The sequence below is a fragment of the Pteronotus mesoamericanus genome, unplaced genomic scaffold (assembly GCF_021234165.1).
Source record: "Pteronotus mesoamericanus isolate MK-2021 breed Mesoamerican mustached bat unplaced genomic scaffold, CSHL_Meso_final contig_82, whole genome shotgun sequence".
NCBI lineage: Eukaryota > Metazoa > Chordata > Mammalia > Chiroptera > Mormoopidae > Pteronotus > Pteronotus mesoamericanus.
This window is the reverse complement of record NW_026555265.1, coordinates 16665223-16688739: the sequence shown is the minus strand read 5'-3', so window position 1 is coordinate 16688739 and position 23517 is coordinate 16665223. Positions and strand designations below refer to the sequence as shown.

The following is a 23517-nucleotide window of genomic DNA, read 5'->3' as shown; positions in this document are numbered from 1 at the left end:
TGCTGCTACTGCTGGGCCTGGGGCTCACTGAGGCCAGCTACTGCTTGTTTGAGAGGATTTAGGAAGTTGTGAAGCATGAGCCAAGACCAGCAATTCATATGGAAAAGCAGCCTGAGTGGGCCGGTAAGTTGTATGGGACTGTGTCTCAGGGAATTTATGGTGCTGGGCAAACAGTCTTAGCCAGGTTGATAGAGTCTCAGATGTGGCACCTGCCTGCCAGCTGTGTAGGGAGAGGGCTCAGAAAGGGACAATGGACTCTGCCCACCTTCCTGAGAGTAAACTGTCCCCCAGCTCTCATCTTGATGCCAGACACTTCAGTTCCTGACTGTATGCCAGTGGTGCTTTTCAAGCTGCTACACTGGTGCTGGAGCTCAGAGAGAGTGAATCTAAGTAAGTCCATCCTTTAAGGGTTCTTTAAGGGGAACTGCTTGGGACTCCATAAGTTTCTTCCACTGACTTAATTCCCTCTGGTTTTTGCAGCCAGATTTATCCTCCGGACACTGGAACCCTGGGCTGGGAAGTCTGGTGTGAGGCTGGGACTCCTCACTCTCAAGAAAACTCTCTCAAATGTTTATCTACATGCGTGTGGGGCCAGCCCATTCCGCATCTTCATCCCTCCTACCAGTCTGGATGGATATGGTCTCTTTAATTCCGTAGTTGTCAGGCTTCCATTCAACTATATTTCTGATGGTTCTGAGTGATGGCTGTTTAACATTTTAGTTGTAATTTTGATGTGGTTGTGTGAGGAGGCAAGCCATGTTTACCTATGCTGACATCTTGACTGAGGTCCTGATATAGAGGATTTAACTAGCCTGACTTCGGGGAACATTGGGAAAAAAGCCTTCATTACATGCAACATGCTTTTCAGAAACTGCACACTGCATTTCTGAACATTCAGTAAAAATAACTGAAAGACTGTCTACCTCATGATTTGTTGGCATGCTCCATCAACAAATGGAAAAAAGGCAAACCACCAATTAAAAGAAGATATTTGCAAATCATGTATCTCATAAGAGACTCAGATCTGTAATACATAGTGAACTATTACAATTCAGTAATTAAAAGACAAATAATCCATTTTTTTTAATGCGCAAAAGATCTGAACAGACATTTCTCCAAAGAAGGTAGATGAATGGACAGTAAGCACATACAAAGATGCTCAATGTCATTAGCCATGAGGGAAATGCAAATCAAAACCACAAGGAGAGACCACTAGGACAGTTATAAACAAAAAGACAGATAATAGCAAACATTGGTCGAAAATGTGTACAAATTACTGGGTTGGCCAAAAAGTCCAAATGGTTTTTTCCATAAAATAAAAGACACATTTTTCATTTTCACCAATAAATTTATTTAGATATTCTTAGTATGTCAGCTATCTCCTGCATGGCATTACATTGATTGTTGTCAATTAAGGTAATAATTTCATCACTATCAACTTCAACTGGTCTACCCTACCACAGAACATCATCCAGCGAGAAATCTCTAGCATGAAACTTCGCAAACCACTTTTGACACATTTGATCAGCCACCACACCTTCTCCATACAGTGCACAGATCCTTTTTTTTTTGGATTTCAGTTGCGTTTTTACCTGTCTTGAAATAATAAAGCATAATATGCCCAAAATGTTGCATATATTCTTCCACCTTCAATATTAAAATGCTACATAAAAACTCATCAATTTTGATAAGTTTTTTTTAATGCATTCTAATATGACAGCCATCACAATACAATCTAACAGAATTGTTCCGAATGAAGTTAAAGACAACTAAACACTACTTACAGCTGTCTTAGGGGAGAAAAAACACACAAATTTTTTAGCCAACGCAATAGAATTTCTCATGCATTGCTGGGAGAAATATAAAATATGTAGCCATTTTGGAAAAGTTTGGCTGTTCCTCAAAAGGTTAAACAAATTGACCATGAAACTCAATTCCTCAACTTACTATATACCCAGACGAAAACACAAAAATCTGTATTTGTAGCAGCATAATTCATAACCAAAATGTGAAAGCAACCCCATGCCCAACAAATGATGAATGAATAAATAAAATGTGTTATGTGCAAACAATGGCATACCATTCAGTCATGAGAAGGGACAAACTAGTGACACACTACAACATGAACCTGGAAAACATTATGCTAACTGAAAGAAGCCCGTTTCAAAGGACCGAATCCTTTGTAATTCCATTTATATGAAAAGTCCAAAATAGGCAAATCTATAAGGCCCTTGCCTAGAGCTAAGGGAGACTGAAGGGAAATGAGGAATGACTGCTGATGGCTACAAGATTTCTTTTAAGGGTGATAAAAATGTTCTAAAATGTGATGGTTTCACAAGTCTATGAACACACTAAAAACTACTAAACTGTACATTTTAAATGAATTACAAAGCAGGTGAATTATATTTCACTAAAGCTATTATATCACTTCTAAAGTGTTTCCTTAAAATACTTTACACTAGTAAGAAATCATCTGCATTTCATGAAGTAAAAGTCTATTCAACACTGATAAACAATAATCCACTATAAAATGATATGACTTTGAGGAGTGGGGGGCAGGGAGGTGGGTAAGGGATATAAATAAGAGTGGCTAGGAGTTAATGGTTAAACCTGGGTGAAGAGTAAAGGACTTTATTACAATTTTCTATATGTGTCTGTGTGTGAAACTTCCCTAATAAGAGGCTTCTAAAAGTTAATCAGTAGTATCCTATCAAACGATTTACAGAAAACCTGAAATCCCCTGTTCAGCTACTGTTTTCATGGGGAATGAAAGGAGAAATCAGTGTGCTGACTGGGAGTCCGGATCGAAAGCAGCCCAAACGAAAACTGCTGCCTCGGTGCAATGAGACCCACAGAGTCAGCCCACCGGCTGGAAGGCAGTTTGGCTGAATGGTCCACAGTGAGTAAAATCAGGCCCCTTCAGGAAAGGTGGCGGTGGCTGCTGGCACTCAGAAATGCTACGGTGTAATGAATTACTGAAACTTTCTGTATGCTTAAAAAAGTTTTTCGCTAACACAGAATTACGTGGAGAACATTGGTATTTACTGGCCAATACTGGGCATCTGTTTTTGTGTGAATGAGTAACTATATTATTTTTGACTGGCCATTCCCGTGTGGTTTTATTCACTGAGCAATGACACTAGGTACTGCCACGTGGAGATCATGGTGACAACTCAAGATACCCATGGGTATTTTGCAGCAATCACTATAATGCCTACTGGAATCTGTGGCTACAAAGGTGAGGAGAAAGCAGTCCCCAACTGAGGCAATTCACTCGTGGGGTAGAGAGACAGGGATATTGACAGCAATGTGGGAAGTGTTTTGACTTGCCATGAGACACAAGAAAGGAGGCAGGGGGCCATTTTAGCTCGGTCTTGAGGAAACAGGTACCAAGGAGTTCCAAAGACAGAAACAGCAGCCTATAACATTCCAGACTATGCAGGCAGCAGGAAGACAGAGGGAGAAAGGGTCACCTGTGAGACCAGAGGTCCTCAAACGCGAATGCACAAAATGGTCACCAGAGGGCGCTCCAACTCAGAGATTTCAACCCTGTAAATCTGGAGTGAGGTCTAGAAGCCTGCATTTATACCCAGCAGCCCCAATTGCTGTGACCCAAGCAGTGACAAGCTATGGAGTTTGGTCTTTTATCACAAATTATTAAAAGCCACAGAAGGATTTTAGGCAAAAAAATCAGATATGCAAATAAAGACTCTCAGGAAGCTGTCAGGGAGACAAATTGAAAGGAGGCTGCCGAGTCCAATGGAGCAGTAACTGAGGAGGAAACAAAAGAGAAGCAGCAGGTAGAAAACAGTAGCCAACCTGATAGGGGAGAAAAGAAGAGGGAGAGGGCTACAGTAGCTCGGATCCCTCAGTGCTGTGGACTGAGATGTGGAATAGAGACAGCAAGCAGCAGAAGAGGGAGAAGGGACTGAGTACAGTTTGTTTTTATTAACTTTTTGTTTTAATTAACCTTTTTGAGATAATTACAGATTCACATGCAATTGTAAAAAATAACATAGAAAGATCCCACATACCTTTTACCTACTTTTCCCAAAGGTTAACATCTTGTAAAATTGTAGTACAATATCACAACCAGGATAAACATTAATACAACCCACCATGCTTACCCAGGTTTCCTAGTTGTGAGGTCAGTTTTGAACACTTGAATTTGGGGCATCAGAGATATTCATGGGGAAGTATGTCCGGGGGGCAGGTGTATCTCACACTCAGAAGAAGGGTAAGGGTGAAGGCACAGATGTGGGGACCATTTCCTCTGCGGCTTCAATGCCTTAAAGAGTATGACAGGTGTCCAGCAGACACCATCCCAGGGGGAGGTAGGAAGGTTTCTTCTGCAGAGTCAGAATACTGGATGTGCGCTCGCAGGGCACCCAGTCCTCTCCTACGCCCTCGGTGGACGTGGCTGGCTTGGTGGTGGTAAAAAGCACAGGTTGTGCCATCAGATACCCTGATTCCTGGCCAGCTTTAATCACCTGCCAGCTCTGGGGTCTTGGGCAACTCATTTTGCCCCTCGGAAGCTCAGTCACTTTTCTGTAACACAGGGCTGCCCTGACTGGTGTGGCTCGGGGGGTGGGAGTCATCCTGGCAAACCAGTCCATTCCCAGTCAAGGTATATGCCTGGGTTGCAGGCCAGGTCCCTCTGGTTAGGGGATGCAAGAGGCAACTAATCAGTGTTTCTCTCGCACATCCATGTTTCTCTTTCACCCCTTCTTCCCCTCTAAAAATAAATAAAGAAAATATATATAACTGGACTGATACGTATACTTGGCCTACAGGGTTATTTTGAGATCTAAGTGATATATAACATGCTCAGAACTGTGATACGTGCCCAGAAGAAAGTAAACTTATGTCATTTATAGGGCTGGGCAGACAGCAGCCCACAGATGGGATGCAGAGAGAAGTAAGATTTCACCTGCCAAACTGAGGAAGACAGGTAAAGAATGCAGGTAAGTTTGTGCAGGTGGAGTTGAGCAGATGGCTCAGGGAGACAGACTACTGACTAAAGAGTCTCTCAGTCTCTCCTCTCTCTCTCTCTCTCTCTCTCTCTCTCTCTGAAGTTCAAGGAGAGGGTAAAAGGCAGGGAAGGAAGCCTGAAGAGAGAGGTGAAGAGCTGACCAAAGGGCACTCTGCCCCAGGAGTAAATAATATCATTGAGGAGGGAGTAACCGAAAAAACACCCCCCAAAAGGTAAGGGTCATTATTAGGCAATATACAGATAACTGCACGACTGTGTGACAGATAGTTCAAACTTAAGGATTTCAAGGTAAAAAGAGACCAGAGTGGCCAACTGAAGAAGCGGGAGGCAAGGTCTCAGGCAGAGAATGGAGAAGGGCTGACAGGGCAGGACTGGTAGGAGCAAAAGAGACTTGTGCTCCAGGCGGCGAGGAAACCCCTAACTGCACCTTCCTGATTGCAGGGGTCCTCTTGGTTTTTTCCTCTTGCTGCCAGGTCTCCAATTCTTGTTTCCTTTCTAATGTAGACAATGCTAATGGTTACATTTAGGGATTTTTTTTCTAGTTGTTCTTTTTCCCTATCAACCCCATACATGCATCTGAAGCCAAGGCTCTTGGCAACCACAGAATCCAATTTTAGCCCCTAGAACAAGAATTTCTTATTCAACACATCAATCACACGACCAGCTTCCTGGCAAACGGACAGCTTCAGGGGTTCTTCCTAAGGGAGGGGCCCATACTGAACATGGGCCACAGCAACCCAACCCCTCACGAGCGTGACATGCTATTTGCAATTAATGCCACATTATCATATGGGAAATTCCGCAAATCTTTTCAGCTTTCTGTATAGACCTGAGCCCTGGCCACGGTGGGATATTCCCAGCATGAATAACAGGGAATTATTTTTACAAATATTAAACTCGTATACTTAATTAACCCCTTAGGACAAGTCCCCACAGCCTTCTACATCTGAGACCAACTCATGGGTTTTATTGCCCCAGGAGAGAAAAGCTATAGCAAAACGACACACTTGTCTTTAGCAAGACAGCGGACTTGATAAGACCGCAGCTTTGCTTCCCTGTGCAGAGAACACAACTCTGCGCAGGTGTCAAGACGCAGGTGTCAGGCCAGGCCCCTCCTGAGGATCTGGGTGGAAGGGGGAGAAACGGAGGGGCGGCTGAGGAGAAGCTCTGGCTGCCAGCCCCACTGAAGGCTTCAAACCTATGTGAATTATTACACTGGACATTTCATCACCCTCAATCCTCTGCCAGCTCCTGCTACAGAGGATGTGGTAGAAATCCCCAGTCATTTTGCGAAGCAAAAATAAATTACACTTTCTTTTTACAGTTTACATTGAAATTTCAGCCCATAAACGACATGGTCTGAGTCAAGTTTCCACAGCTCAAGCAGCACGGTATACCATTCCATCCTAAAAGCAGGTGCTGTGAAGTCTATACTTGGGCACAAGCCTTCCATAGGTAACAGTCTCTTGTTAGGACACAAATACAAATACTACTACAGACATCCTATTGCCAGATAACCATGTAAAGTAACTCTAGACCAAAAAGCTCTCACACATAAAAATGTTTACACACTACACAGACCAAGCAGACCCAACAGACACATCCCAATATAAAAATAAAAGCAGAGTTTTACTTTTCTGGAGACCAAAGTCTGATGCACGATATATTCATTTAATTAAATCTATCCACTTGAGCTGTGCCACTCTCACAAAGACCTTCCAATTGGTCACGTGTTGACCCTTCACTAATGTGTTTTCTATCCTGTCAATATATTCGACGTATTCCTTGACTCCAAAATAACAGTGACTTGAAATGGGCTTTAAAGCCACTTTAGTCCAGGGATTTCATCTGGAAGACTATACAAACTTTATCTGAAAATGACTCTGAAATGTAAGGTACATCTTTTTCATTTAAAAAAAAAAAAAAAAGCTTTCTATTCATCCTCAAATTAACATTCCAGTGCAAAGATCCAACTTTTATAAGTCATTAAAAAGTTAGCAGCTTACGGCCCTTTAAAAGAACAAGGACACTATATACATAGTATGGAACAAGTACCAATTTTCTTAAACATAAAAACATAAAGTAATACATACAAAAAAAGACATCTCAGAAGATACACAAGACGCTGCTAACAGTTGCTTCTGAGGTGTGTGGTGAGGGGTCTGGGAGACAGCTGGAGGGAGCACAGTGAGGCGAGAATTCCCTCGGAACATCTGAACATCTTGTTTTGTGGACCATGGAAATATATAGTCTATTTAAAAAATTAAGCCACACAAGTGGTCTTTTTAAAAAATTCTCTTGTTGAGGCTTTAAGCAATAGACTTGCAAGGTGAAAGGCAAATAAACACTCATTAATCACTGAGCTTTTTGAAGCATCTTTCGTTCCTCGCCCAACGCCACTACCCGGTCCCAGCCTTACAGTCTCGCCTCCTGTCATCTGTGCAGGCTGGAAACTCTATAAAGTGAACAGAGCCCAGAAACAAGGACAGAATTCCCACTTCTACTTTCTGTGGATTTTCTCACCCTAATTTGTAAACTGAAGGTAATCAGCTACCTCAGAGGGATTTCGTAAGGACTGCTGCAAATGGCAATAACCAGTCTGTAAACTACAAAAACCACAGGTATTTCTGTAGCCTAATATGTTTCCAGTGTGGACATACATGCAAGCACTAACAGTCATGAGGAGTAAAAATTTACAATACTGAGAATTAAATTTAGATTCGGATTATCATTTTACCATAGAAGATGATTAATTAATCCAAGCAGGAGTTAACATTAAACTGAGTAGGAAACAGAGAAAATGTTGAGTGGTGATAGGTTCTTAGCAGAAAATGCAAGACTAGATAATTCACCCAAAGCAGCAAGACCAGAAGAAGTGATAGCAGTGAAGACAAACACAGTACTGACACATAACAGAACCATAAATCTAACTTACTTGCTCTCAGCCTGCCAGGGAAAGAGATAATTAACTAACTTAAGATCAAGAAATACTTTTTAAGATGCAAAAAGAAAACAAACAAACAAAAAAAATGTTCCCAATTTTTATTTAAAGGTTATATTTCCTTAAGGCCCAGCTCATACTTTTTCTCCTTCAAAACAAAAACATTCCCTAATTTTTCCAGTCTCCCCATCATTTCCTATATAATCATGGGTAATTATTTGCTGTTGCCCTATTTTAGATGTGCATCTTTTTTCCACAAATATGGTGGCCCCTTAAAGCCAGACAGCACAGCCCCCTCTTGAGTTAAACTTCTTTACAGCATCTGCCCTGATGCACAGCTCACAAAACCTTTTTTAAAAACTGAATCACTCCTGACTCAAGTGACATATATTGTTCTTGAATATATTTCTCTAAGAAATTCAGAAGGAATCATATAGCCAGGTATTAGCTTTGATTACATCAAAATTTTAAGAGATCATGAATATACACACACACCACCACCATCATATGCCAGCATGCTAACAATATCTAGCCATTCCCCAAAAAATAACATTTTGGGGCATGGTTCAATGGATGCTAAAACTTTCTGGTGAAAGACGGTGGAGGAACAGAGTAGCTTCAGATGCCAAACTCTTACCCCACAGGCCCCGTTCCTTTTACTGGAGAATGGTTTTTACCAGATAGCCAGAGTTATCTCATCAATTAAGATCTATTTTCATGCCTAAGTAAAGCATGAATTTAAATTACATTTATACAAGCACTCTGTCCAATCTTTGGAGTTCTCTCTCTTATGACAAATGAAATACAAGGAACGCTCTGAAAATGTGGAGGCAATCTTGACTTGAAACTAAAAGCTTGTGCCTGGAATCAAAAAAGTTAGTATGCAATGTCTTCAAGAACCCAAACTAAAAGTAAGCTGGTTGGCTTAGATAAGAAACCAGACTGTCAATTATGTGTTTAGCAGGCTTTATTTTTGCAGTCCAAATGGCTCAGTGAATATATCACAAATTAATTATCCACTGTGCAAGAAGGGTGGCCGTTTCTTCTCTACATTTGGGGGTGGCGGGGGTGAGAAGGATGGTGGTTCTAAGAGCACAGTCAACCAAGAAAAGTCTCTCACCCAACAGCAACCCCCAACCCAACCCAGCAAAACCTCAGGGGCACTGAGGGTAAACAGGCCAGTCCCCTGGGCAGTTTAACCACAAAGCATTTTAAATTTCTTCTAATCTAGCTGTTCCCTCAAAAGAGACCTCATGCCCATGACACATCCTGTCACTCGCCACCACACAGAACACTCCACAATTCCTAGCCAGAATTCGAGCTGCTCATCTTGCAAATAATGTCATCTTTCTTCTTCATTTCTATGCACCCTGGACTGTGCTACGCTCTGCCTGCTCCCATGCACTGGTGAGAACAAGAGTCCAGACCCCTCCAGTACAGCACAGCCCCCAGTTTTGCATCCTGTTCTCTGCAGACACCTTTCTCCCCAGCAAGGCTTCTGCCTCCAGGGACCCAGGGCAGCACCATGCACACCCCCAGCAGCCACATCTCAGCAGGAAGGAAAGAGCAAACACCCTCTAGTGAGTCAACCTGCACCTGTGCCAAGAAGTTAATTCACTCTGAGGCTCCAGTCTCTCATAGTCAAAATGGAATAATAAAGCCTACACTGCAAGGCTCTTATAATAATGATTACAGATAATGTTTACAAAGTTTCCAATACAATGCACAAAAATAATAAATACTGGCTAGTAATGACCGTAGCCATAGTAGCAGCTCTCGCATACTCTCAAGAACCTGTGTTTACTGACCGTTTACAGTGCTCCAGGAACAGTTCTAAACACTTTGGAAGTAATGACTCATTTTATCCTTAAAAGATACTGTCAATCATTCCCATTTTACAGGCAAGAAACTGAGGGAGCATTGTAACAACAACTGTAGTACCAGGCCCTTCCGTGGCTCCATTCACCCAGCAGAGAGAACTCACATGCCTCACTCCCCCAAACGGCCTATCACTGCCCACTAGTAACTGACGACTGAGCTGAAAAAAATAAAACCCTGGCAATTCCAGTCCTAGTCAAACTATCTGATGACCCTATTTCTCTTCTGCCAGAAATACTTCCTAGCACAACACCCCCGACTCTGTCCTCCTGAGAAATGCCTCCTCCTTCAAACTGTACTCAACTGTCACTGCCTCTGCGGGTCTCCCTGGACTTCCCAAGCTCCTTGGGATGTCCTCTACATTGTATTCATTTCACTGTTAGCCCTAGGACAAATATCCAAGCAATCCAAATATTAGAGAAGGAAGGAAGAGCTAACACTATGTTCTCCCTCAGTCGCCATGGACCAGCAGTGTCTGAAGAGGCTGCAGAGCCCAGGTGGACTCGTGCACTGAGGGTTCCATGCACACATCAGCACCCTCGTCTGTGACACGGGGGGTCAAGCACCTCTCTCACAGAGCACCTGAATGATAAATTGAGTAATGAACAAAACACACAGAACCTGGCAGGCGTTCACTAATGAAATGGGGAACAGGGACAGCACACCACAATAATCCCGGGACAGCTGGTGAGGGATCCATTATTCTCACACAAGCTGACAGGAAACCCAGCCTTGGGGTCCAATAGCAAGGGGATGAAGGATCACTGAGGCTCAAAAGCTCTGCAAATGACTGAGATCATTTCCACAGTATGATCAGGAACTGATTCAACGTAGGCTTGCAGGGAGCAACCTGCTTACCTCAGTGAGTGGGGATTTGGTAATCAGTCAAGAAATGCTGTTTCAGTGAGAGCAATAATGGTAGTAAATACTGTAGTTACTATTCGCTGGCTCAGCAACAATAAGACCCCTCACAGGAAATGTACGGAGCTCTGTATTGTTTACTATAAAGATATATTTCTTAATCTGTTCAAAAACTTTAATTATGTAACTGTGTAAGTTTTACTTTCTTATTTTTAACTCTAGCTAGACCATTTTAAATGCCTTCTTCTGGTAAGCTCAAAATATTTAAAACAGCTAAGCATCACTGTTCAATTAAAACCTGAACATCATACAACTCTTAAGAAAATACCAGAAACTAACTCTGTATTTTCCTAGTGTGCTTTCCCTCGAGTCTGCAACACTCACCTATGTGACAGCATTTTCTAAATATCAGGTCTGCCTGTAACCTCTTCTGTATTTTATTTTTTAGGTCTTATAAGAACTAAAAATTATAACCCCTTCCTCCAAGCTTCCCTAATTCACCTCTATTTTAAAATCTCTGCCCAGATGTTAGAATTTATCCAAGTCAAATATTTCTTTACCTTCCTTGAAATTACACATCAAACCTCACCAGCAAGCCCAGGGCCCCCTCACTCCTCCCACTTTTGGGGAAACACTCCTGGGTGTGCCTCTGCTGGCTGCAAGCTCCCCAGGGCAGCAACCCATTGAATCTACATTTTTCCTCGGTAACTCTCTACGTAATGAGAGTGAGGACCTCTGCGTTGCAACATTTAGAGAACTTACACACCAGGACCCACTCCCTCATTGCTGTTAGCCTATTTAACTTAGGAAAAACTCCCTTCAATAAAATCAAACTGGTGCTATTTTATAACACTGTTCTAACTCTGAATGTGGGAACTGAATAAAGCATATGTTTCTATTACAAAGGAATAAAAGCCATTTCTACTAAGAAAAAAATAACTTTATAAATTATAAGAAAAAACATCAAGACAACCTAGACATAAAACCAACACCAGAAAAGGGTGACACCTGATAATCAATCTTGCCCCAAATGTGCTGAATGATTCTTTTTACTGTCAAAGCCAGAACACAGAACCTATTACTCCAAGTTAATCTTCTGAAATGTATGCAATTTAATCCAATTCAGCACATATATATGTGTGTACTTGCTTGGCTATATTGCTTGCTCGGAGTGTGAAACTTGCTATATTATGGCTGTGTCTGCACAGCCAAATGCTTCCAAATGTACTGTACAATCTGCTTAAAGAGGCTGAGGAAGGTGCTGAAGACACGGCCAAAAGTGAGAGGTCACGAGGTGCAGAAGGGTGACAGTAAAGCAAGACCAAACATTTGAAAACATGTGTTCTTTCCATACAGTGTCGATAGTATACTAATTAGCATGTTAAAAACACATATCAGAATAGAGATAAACTGGATATTTACACAGTTAAATTACTTACTAATTACAAAGCACAAAATATTAACTTCGCAGTAGGGAAATCAGGTAGGCACCATCTTACCCCAAGGATCCAAGTAGGCCCACCATTTTCAAGACAACGTGACACGATGTACTGAGACACACTCACAGCTTCCTGGCCTTCCTACCAAAAGCACACCACCTGAATCCAACCACGAGGCGCCGGACAAATGCAATCAAGGGACATAATAACTGGCCTGTCCTCTTCAAAAATATCAAGGTCAAGAAAAAGAAAGGCCAAAGAACTGTTCCAGATTTTAAAAGGCTGAAAGACATGACAATAAAAGGCAACATGGATTGTGGGTCAAGGTTGAAAGGACTGATGTCCAGAGAGACTAAGGACTCTGCTTGAAATCCCGTAAACACTTAGTGGCAGACCTGAAACAGGTAAAACCCAAAGCTCTTTCCAGGATGCTAGACCTGACAGGCCTGGGTTGAGCTCCTAAATCTCATGCATTTTAAAAATATTTTCAGTTTTAGCCTTAAACATTTTTTAGGTCAAAACTTTTATTCTCTGCCATGAGAAATTGATAACAGGCACTTGATCTTCGTGGATTTAAAATTCACATTTTAATGCACATGAACAACCATAAAGACCCACAAACTGTAACATTTTATATATAAACTGAGTCAAAAAACAAAATCATGTTACATGGTTTATGGGGGTAAAAACAGCTAGTGGGTAAACCTAATGAACTATCCATTGTGGATAAACAAGTAACAGAAATTTTAGCTTGTGGGGGTAGAAAATAATCCCACCAAAAAACCAACTGGTTACACTAGTAAGAAAATGAATAATAAATGTAATGAATCTACAAGAAAGTTCATGATGTTCTTAACTAAAAATTGGAGCTGGGCTGCCCTCCATTTATGTGGTAGAGGAAGTCACATGGCCCTGGTGATGCACTCATACCTGGGATTCCTAAAACTCCACCTGTTCTTTGCAAATGATGAGGGTCTATTAAACTTTTATTTGTTTAAAACAATTCAAAAATTGTTTTACATTTTATCTGGCAGAATCAGGCATGCATGAGCACCCTTTTCTGCCTTTCTGTGACAGTTAAAATCAGATTAAACTAAGCATCAAGGAAAACACACACAGGAAAAAGTTACCAAAAAAAAAAAAAAAATGAGACTCTAAAGGATGGAGGAGTAGACTCTCCAGTATAGCTGATGATGCTGGCAGTTTCCGGGATTATGAATTGGGGCAAGAGGAAAAAATATATATATACACATATATACACACAAATGCTTCGGGCCTAAGTATCCATTTATTTATCTTAAAAATTACTGAGCACCTTCTGTATGCCAGATACTGTCCTTGGAGATCCAGCACTCAAAAAGCCTGACGTTTCTCATGGGGAAATATTATGGCTGGGAGAGGCTGGAGATAAGTGAACATAAATTAATTTTAAATATAACATGAGGTGGTATTAAGATCTATGAGGAAAAATAGAACAAGATGACTAAGTGACAGGGAGATAAGGTCTGAGAAGGCTTCTCTCAGGCAGTGCCGTCTGAGCTTATGGGGGGAGGGGCAGGGAGCAGACCAGGCTGGGGGGACAAAGTGGGGGGGAAGGGAGAGGCCACCAGGTCAAGGCCCTGAGGTCCCATTGTGCACGGCCGTAGACATCTGATTGAGACAGGGAGCCAGGAGAGGATTCCCAGCACAGGGGGACGGCATCATTTATGTTTTGGCTACAAAGTAGAAAGCTGTCATTAGAGAAGCAAGAACAAAAACAAGATCACCTGGAGGCCCCACAATAGCACAAGCAAAGGTCGGGGGGAGGGGCCACGGATTGGGGCCAGAAAAGCAGACGTGGAAGGGGGAATATGTAATCAAATTCTGATTATATTTTGAAAGTAAAGCTGACAGGACCACTGAGGAACTGAATGTGGTGTTTTGAGAGAAAGATAAAAGCCCATAATGACAATATGGCTTTTACCTTTATACACCAGTGACTACAAATACATTTGCTAACCAAGAGAAGCCTAAGCAAGGAGCAAGGGTAAGGATGGTGAGAAGTTTAAGACTTCGATTTGATATACATTAGGTTTAAGGTGCCTATTAGTCATCAAAATAGAGGTGGCTAGTGAGTGACCAGATATGCAGGTTCTGGGGAGAAATATTAATAAATGCAATAGATCCCTGGCTGGTGTGGCTCAGTGGATTGAGTGCCGGCCTATGAACCAAAGGGTCACAGGTTCAATTCCCAGTCAGGGCACATGCCTGGGCTGCCAGCCAGGTCCCCAGCGTGCGAGAAGCAGCCACATGTTTCTCTCCCTCTCTTTCTCCTCTTCTCTCTCTAAAAATAAAGTCATGTAATAAATAAATAAATAAATAAATTCAATAGATAAAGAGAGATGCAGATATATAAATAAGAATTGCATATATGTGCATGGGTACATATACGCATAATGAATGAAGGAAAGTTCAAGAAGGAGAACAGAGAAGGGAAGGAGAAACTTGAATGCTGTATCTACTTCAGCACCATTTGAAAACATGGTAAAGAGAATGTACTGCTTTAGTAATAAAAAGAGGGCATTTCTTTTGTGTCCTCCCAATACAATAATAAGCTGATGAAAATAATTAAACTCAGAAATACGAAGTTAATCAAAGACTGAAAACAACTGTCAGAGACAACTACTGTTAACTGTGGGTTATTTCCTCCCAGCCTTTTTCCCTAGACACTCACACACATACACAGCACAGTCTTCTGAAGTACAGTTCATTTTTTCTTGCTTTAACATACATGAGATACACTGGACTCAAAAGTGACAGCCATAAAATTCTTTTTTGTTTTGTTTTGAATTTATGTTTTCCTGCTTTTAGTGCCACTTTTCTGGGACCCTGCCTGGCCTCTGAGGACATTTGCATTTGCTGTCCCTGCTCCTCAGAGCTTTGTAGTTAGGGCCTCCTTGACAAAATCGTAAACGTGTTTTCATTTCATAAAGAATTATTTGTAAACCTAATTTTTAAATAGACATCTTTATTGGCAATTCTCTGTGCACATTTCTAATGCAGTATCACACCTTTCATAAAGCATGTTTTAGCACCACCTCAAGGAGTCACTGCCTAGTTACCAAGAGTGAAGACTCTGACTAAAAATACTTTCCCTTCAGTTCGTTCAATAAATACCTGCCATGAGCCGGCATGCAAGTGTGTATGTTTGGCGGGGGGGGGGGGGGGATGACAGACAAAAAATTTCAAAGACAATTTCAGTTAATGAAACATATTGTGAATAAAATTACAACACATGAGACCATAACCGGGAGGAAAGGGAGAAAGAGAGGAGATGCTTCTTAGCTAGGTGTCCAGAGAAAAACCTGCTTGGGAAATGACACAGGGGCCAAAGGCTCAGTGAAGAGAAGGGGACATACAAACATCCTGAAGAGCAGCCCAAGTGCAAGGAAGGGAAAATGCAGGAGCATGGCATGCGAGAGGATGGAAGGAAGGCAGTCTGGCCGGGACACGTTAGGAAGACAGAGCAAATCATGGATGGCCTCGATGGCCTTGATGGCCACGATGGCCACGATGGCCACCGGAAAGAGTCTGGATGCTCACTCTAACTGTCGTAAGACATTATCGTAAAGTTATAACAGGGATATGAAATGATCTGATTTAGGTTTAATGATCAGTATGGCAACTGTGGAAGGAGCAAAAGTAAAAGCAGGGCGGCCAATTAGAAAGTTGTCCCTGTGTCCAGCCAAGAGATGCCCGTGGCTAAAACCAGCATTTCAATAACTGTAGTGCTGAAAAGTGTTCAGGTGCAGGACATATCTGAGGTAATATCCATAGAACTTGCTGATGGAATCAGGATTCTGGGACTGCGTGAACGAGGACCAGCTCCTCCATCCACACCATGAATGACTTTTCGCCTCATCATGAATGTCATCGGTACTCACCTTGCTGGGCTGTATACAGAGGGTGCAGGCAACAATTGTAGAATCAATAATGAAACATACAATATATCATACACTCTCACTTACCTAAATTAGGATCAGTAGCCTGGCGTTTCTTAATTTTAGCTTCAGAAATAGCAGAATAATAGGCACAAGTCATCTTGATTAGCCATGTTGCTCGAACCATTGGCACTGAATATTTAGCTAAATAAGCAAAAACATCTTCTTTTTTACTGAGGATGGGAACCTAAAAAGAAATAACATATTTATAATAATCACATACTATGTTCATCGTTAGGGAAAATAGACTGACTATACGTTCCTTCTGGTTATAAGAAAGTATATCCTTCTAAAAAAAAAATTATATATATATCCTTAATGGATTTGAAGCAAATTTTCACTAAGGAAGAACAACCAAAACTATGTTGAGCACATTGGCAACACAACTTATCAGTTGTGCTTTCTTACTCTAAGTAAGAAATTATTTGCACCCTGACTGGTATGGCTCAGTGGGTTGGGCACAGTCCTGCAAACCAAAGATCACCAGTTTGATTCCCAGTCAGGGCACAGGCCTAGGTTGCAGGACCCCAGTTGGAGACGTACAACAGGCAACCAATTAATGTTGCTCTCCCTCTCTTTCTCTTTCCCTTCCCCTCTCTCTGAAAAATAAAATATATTTTAAAACATTTAAAAAAATTATTAGCAAACTTTCAGGTGCTAAAAGCTACCCATCATATCAACAAAATAGAAAAAAATAATTTTGACAGTCCTGTGAGTTTATCTCAAAATTGGAAGAGACAGGTCAAGTGAAAAACTGTCCCCAACTCTACATTTTATCCAAGAACACTTTTTTGTATAAAGCTTTTTAAATGAACCATTTCATAAGAATTAACAATTTCCACAAAGCTTTTAAAAAGTGCCTTTAGCCCAAAATTTAAAATAGAGGGTAAAATGACAGATCAGTGAATGTGCCTAATAAACACTGAGCTAGAAATAGCTGGGTAATTAATTCACTGATGGAAAGTAGACACTTGGGGCAGTTAATTATTTCCTCCAGACCACAAAGGTACTATTTAGCAAATTAGTATCCCCATGTACCACCAAATGGTTTGAAAGAGTTAATCTGCTCTTTTAGAATTTCTCATAAATATCCTAGGACTAGCCCCACACATCTATATATAATCTATTTCCGAATACAGAGTAGTGGTGGACAGAGTCTGCTGGCTCTGAGGCATCAGGATGGAAGCAGTGACACAGAGAGGCAGGCACAGACCTCACAGGAGGCACCAGCCCGTTCAGTTAAACCCGCCCCTGGGAGGCTCTTCTTCTGTGAATGTGGTAATACCAGGTCTACCTCTCGGAGTGGTTAGAAGCGTAAAGCAAAAGAATTACATGGATCAAAATTATAACAATTTTTGTTTCGTTAACAGTTCCAAAGATTTCTCCACGCCAGCCGCTGTTTTCAAGTCACGGACTTAACCGCTTCCTAAGAGGATCCTAAACACCACAACCACAAGCATCTTGAGTCTTAGTCTCTATGCCCCACACTCTTACTTGATTTTGTGCTGGGAATCAAGGCTTCAAACCAGCGAACTGATTCATATAGCATAGCATTTCTCTCTTAGTTAATCAAATCCTCATTTAGTCAGCGGATTTTTTTGCATCATACATATGTTAAAAATTTGACTATTCCCAGAATTAAAAGATAAGTATTTTTTATAAAACAAAGCAATGTCACCTGATTTCACTTGAAATCATCTGGTTCTTACAAAAGTAACATCAAGCTGCTCCAAAACTGAAGGAAAAGCTAGCTGGTTGCAACATTGAGATTCAGTGTGTCCCTACAGTGTGTATTATGGGCAGTTTAATAGACTTTTGATCATGTATACTTCCTGCCTAGGGTGCAGGCTTTAGAATATATCTCCCATGACAGAGGCAACTACAACCATCCAAACCTGACCGAAAGGGAGATGAGGATCACATAGGCCAAAGCTGTAAGGCTTCCTTTCTGTGGACCACAGTGATAGGGATTAACAAGAAAATTTCTTGAAAATTGAGCTTACAAAGCACATGTTGCATGGAGCTCAAGGCTCTGGGTTTACTATCATTTCATCCAAGGACAAGAAAAACACAGGATTAAATATTTAGTTCAAGACCTGAGCTGCTGCTTCTCTTTTTTTTTTTTTCACTTACAACATACAGTTTGGTATCAGTGAGTTAAATTTCCGCCACTGTCAAGGTCAGGTTGCCTCTTAATCAGACATACCAAAAGATTATAAGACCAAGGCCTAAAAAAATAGGCAAATGCAAAAAAGTTAAGTCAGCATCTCCAAAGAAACATTACTAATAGTATCTTTTATAGATGCCTAAAGGTTTTCTTTTGAAAAGCAACTGACAGGAGGAAACGCAAAACATTTTCAACATGTGAAATGTTTAGATGAAATAAACAAAACTGAGCCACAGGTCTTAACCTTAACAGCAGAAGGCAAACCTCTAGCTTAGCTCAATGCCCCTGTGCCAGGGCCGTAAGAAATGGTTGACTCAAATCAAGGGCTTTAGAATTCAGAAGAACATGTGTGAAGAAAAGTTATTTAATTAAGGAAAAGACACATATTGACGGTTTTGTCAAATTTATAGTTAGGGCCAACTCTACAGTTAGGGAAGGAAAATATGTTTACCATGACTGAAGTATGACTTCCTTACAGTGATGAATTTTATTTTCAGCAAAGAAACCATTTGACTTTAACTTGTAGCTGAACCTAGGCAATCACTGGCAGCTGTCTGGTGTCTAACTCAAGCCAGGGCTACATGTAAGTACCAAGAGAAAACTAAGACACCTAGCACGTGACCATTTCCACGCTTGCATCGCTGTTCCCTTTGGAGGTACATTACATCAGCATCCCCCGTTCACTAAGCAGTGATACAGGCAAAAGGAAATCCCACAGACCACAGTAATCAAAGGCACCTCGAGTGAACACGTGATAACTAGTGAACTGTTCAAGAGCTAGAAGGATATCCCTACGGGCCAGAAGCCTCCTCTTCCAAATCCAGCTATAACGATGATTACAAGGCCCTTTGCAGCCCGTTGTTCACCCCTCATGGCTACATCCTGGGGCACTGTGGAGCTTTACAGTAACACAAGGTCCAGGTCCAGAAACCTGATCCATCCCATCCTGGAAACTATTTTGAATTCTCGATCAGAGCTGGAAGATGACTCAGGATCTTAGCAGGAAAATGCAGGTCTTCTGCAATAAGCCATCTCACAGATAAATACCAGAAATTAAAAGAAGTATTTAAACTCTAATTTGAAGAACATGTGAAATGCAATCTTTTACCCAACTCAGAAAGAGATTTCACCATCTCAAGAAGATGATATGCTGAAGAGGAGAGGGGTGGGGGACAAACTTTTGAAACACTCAAGAAATGAATACTTCAAAGTACAGACAATGGTTTTATAAAGAATAAATCTTTAACTTTGCAAAAAAAAAATTAATGTCAGGGCTTACCTGAGGAACACCTGACTTGGCCAGAGGCAGCTCCTAATAAAGAGAGAAGAACAATGGCTAATACACCACACCATAATTCATCTCCCTCCTAAAAGATGAGACCGCTATACCCCTAAAGCAAGGGTATCAACTCCTCACCAGTCTTCCCTCTCAGGAAATATCCACAAAATGCATTCCAAATGCTTTTAAAAAAGAAAATCTAAAAACAAAGTTGTCAGGCTGGCCACATGGGAGTTGAAGGTACTAACCAACAGGGACCACATGGACTATTGTTAGAAAGCCAATGAATATCGAAGGATGACCTTTGACTTATATGGCCCTCAAGTACCATTCATAGGCCATAGTGGGCCCACATGGTACATATTTATCACTGGAAAAGAAATGCCACATGGCTCAGCCTGTGTTAAGATAGAGGCACTACCTGAGTAGCAAGAGGTGGTTATGCTGACTGTTGTACTTTTCAAGGACTTAGTTGCCACTGAAATCTATGAAAGGCAACACAATGCTATGACACTACGGCAAATAAAGGCAATGGGAGCTATGTGTACTCTTTTCAAAGAGTTGCTTTAGAAAACAAACAAGCAACTATACAAAGGAGCTCTCCTCTGAACTGGGCCTGCACCAAGCCAAACAATGAAAACTTAGTATCAGGAACAGAAGATGGGCACCCCTAAAACTAAAGGGTTTCAGGGGAGATGAGAAAGATCTGTAGGATTATTTGAAAGGTGTACAAGAAGTTAGAGATCAAGACAAATAGGGAGGTCTCTAGCTCTCTAAATTTCAAAAGACATTTCATTTTGTTAAGATTGTCGAATCTATGTAATATTTCCCACTCGAGGCAAATGACCAAAGGCAAAGATTTTAAAAGAACCCTCCCTCCCACCCACCATCCAGCCCTCCAAACAAAGCCAGGAGCTATAAGTAAGCCTGCCCATTTTGCTCTAAAACTTTTCCAAACAAGTTTTCGAACACACACAGAATCACTATCGCTATCTTTATCCCCTTTGTTTGAAAGGAGACAGCTTAAAGCATTTGGATGGTTACTTTTCAAGGCAAGGAAGTAACATCAAAGCACAGATTTCTACATAACACACTTTGGACATCCTAGGCTAAGAAAACTGTGAATATAATAAAGTCATGCTGCCTGCTTTTGATACAAAAACCTTATCTACCAAAAGTCCACATAAACTGCTTCCTGTGCAGAATGTTTAGTTCTATGGATGTCCTAGGCACCACATGCCATTAAAATAAAGAGGAAAACAGAGTATGTGCAGCACGCACCTGGTGCAGTATACCTGCCATTGAGGCCTTGAGTTTTGGAGAGAATTGGGGAAAAGAAATATATTCTTGAACATTACTTCAAACATCTTCATTTCTGTAATACCATAATTAAAACAATGTAAGAAAAACTTAATACCTTTTTTGCCAAAATAGCAAGTGGTTTATTTCCTGCTAAGTCGGAGAACCAACTATGAATTGCACTCTGAGATCGAGCAGTAACCAGCCAATAATTATCTTTAGCATTAACTTGAGGTTTCTTCTTTCCGGTGTCCTGGAAAGTGTTAAGTTTTAATTTCTCAGCTAATATGCTGCTAAAATAAGCTCCAATCTGAGGAAACAAAAGAGAAAAAGTTTAAAGACAGTAGTATGTTAGTAATGTGTATCACTATTTTATATTTATCATTTTAATAAAAAAATCTAACAGCCCACCAGAAAATGGAATGACAATTTAAGTCCTAGAAATCAAGAGTTGTGATTTTCTTATATCAACATAATGCAAAAACTCCCACAGCACCTTTGTTCTGCTATTAACAAAATAGTTCAAAAAAAGGAAGAAGAGTCTGAAAAATCTCTGGTAAAATGAAATTAATTACATCCTGAATAAATATCAAGAAAATGGGTTCTGCTTTAATCTTCAGTTGTACTTTCCTTTTTAATATTACACACCCATTTGGAGAGAATATTTTCCCTGAGAGGTATTGCATAGAAAGCCTAGTAATCAATCACGCCGTAATCATTCTTGTTCTTGTTTTCTCTTAATAGCATGTATTTTTGGAAGGAAACTGTATTTACACTCAGTGCTTTTTAAAAAGAGTCTAGAGAAATTTAATTTATTTAAATGGAAAATTACAAGAGTCAATTAAATTAAGTATTCAACATTTTTGATTGGGCTGCCAATTTCATGAGTACAAGTGTTTCAAGAGAAAGCTACTGTTACCTGCTCTAAATGGAACAAAGCAGCAGAGAGCTTCTGTGAATTACTGTAGCATTTTCACATTAACCAAATTAAAAGAGGACAAAAGAAGGAGAAAAACAACATGGAAGGAGATAAAGTAATATCTAAAACTTAAATCCACAAAAAACCTCTTGGAATTTACAAATCCTATCAAAGTATCACATTTCATTCCATGGGAATTCTTTAATATCCAATGCAAGTTTATAAGTAATAGTATCTAGTAAATATCCTCAATAAGGTTATTGGGTTGGCCAAAAAGTCTGTTCAGTTTTTCCCATAAAAGACACATTTTTCATTTTCACCAATAACTTCACTGATTTGGATATTATCAGCTATCTGCCACTGTTGGCTTCTAGTGGGTAGAGGCCAGGGGTGCTGCTAAACATCTTCCAATGCATCAGACAGCTCCACAGCCAAGAATCATTTGACCAAGATGTCAATAGTACCAAGAAACTTTGCAAACCACTTTTGACACAATGGACAGTCACAGCACCTTCTCTGTACTGCACAAATCTTTTTTTCTTTTTCTTTTTTTGCATTTCAGTTGCATTTTTACCTTTCTTGAAATAATAAAGCATAATATGCCAAAAATGCTTATTTTCCTCCATCTTCATTATTAAAATGGCTGCACAAAAATTCAGTGATTTTTGTGCTCGCTTAGGCAGCACATATACTAAAATTGGAACGATACAGAGAAGATTAGCATGGCCCCTGCACAAGGATGACACGCAAATTAGTGAAGTGTTCCATATTTTTACAATTTACAATAGCCAAGTGTTGGAAGCAACCTAAATGCCCATCAGTAGATGATTGGATCAAAAAATTATGGTACATATACACAATGGAATACTACGCAGCAGAAAGAAAAAAAGAACTACTAAACTTCGCAACAGCATGGATGGAACTTGAGAGCGTTATGCTAAGCGAAATAAGCCAGGGGGCAAAAGACAAATACCATATGATCTCACCTATAAGCAGAACCTAACCAACAATACAAAGATGCAAGGAAAGTAAGACCAGCAACACTGAAAGGAAAAGAAATCAACAGAGACAAGAGGGAAGGAGGGAGGGGCGGGCAGGGAAAGGGAAGGGAAGGGGAAAATCAAGGAACATATAGCAAGGACTCATGGACAAAACCAAAGGGGAAGAGCTGAGGGAGGGAGGGAGGGGGCAAGGGAAAGTGGTGGGGGGTAGGCAGAGACAAATGTATTTGAAAAAATAAATTAAAATAAAAAAAAAAATCACAGATTTTAAAGGGGATTTTTTACATCCATGCTGATGTGACAGCTGTCACAATACAATCTAACAATACTGTTTCGAATGAAGTTAAAGACAACTAACCACTACCAGAGCCATTGTATGGAAAAAAACTAAGAAACTTCTTGACCAACCCAGTAAGAATCACTACATTAGTTAATGCTCACACGTCAACCAATTAGTCTACTGGCTAAAACAGTTGTAAGCAATTAGCCAAGTTTATCTATCAGGGTGAAAAGCTAGTACTGAAGAAAAATTTGTAATGTGCTTTGTAATTCCTTAATCCTTGTGATTAATGTACAATAAAAGGAAGTCTATTTTTGGTGTGTTCATGCAAAATGGTATTAAAAATTACAAAAAAAGTCTAAACTTTACTTTAAAAAAAAAAAACTTCAGAGTTTTTTAAAGCAAGTATCTGCATAATGCCCAAACAGAAAATAAAATGCAAAAATTTAGCAAAACTAGCTGTTTGAAAACAAGCAGCTA

General features: G+C 40.5%; 1 protein-coding gene and 1 non-coding gene across 2 annotated transcripts in view; one reads left to right on the top strand and one right to left on the bottom strand.

The window, feature by feature from the left end:
• Positions 1 to 23517, bottom strand: part of MED12L (mediator complex subunit 12L) — a 312438-nt gene that overhangs the window by 255981 nt on the left and 32940 nt on the right. The window contains exons 3-5 of the mRNA XM_054585210.1: positions 20956 to 21147; positions 19539 to 19571; positions 16120 to 16279 (exon numbers count right to left, since the gene is read on the bottom strand). Coding sequence (XP_054441185.1) covers positions 16120 to 16279; positions 19539 to 19571; positions 20956 to 21147 — 385 coding nt within the window. The remainder of the gene's footprint in view (positions 1 to 16119; positions 16280 to 19538; positions 19572 to 20955; positions 21148 to 23517) is intronic.
• Positions 22424 to 22530, top strand: LOC129080041 (U6 spliceosomal RNA). The gene has a single exon (XR_008530129.1). It is a non-coding gene; the product is annotated as a U6 spliceosomal RNA (small nuclear RNA).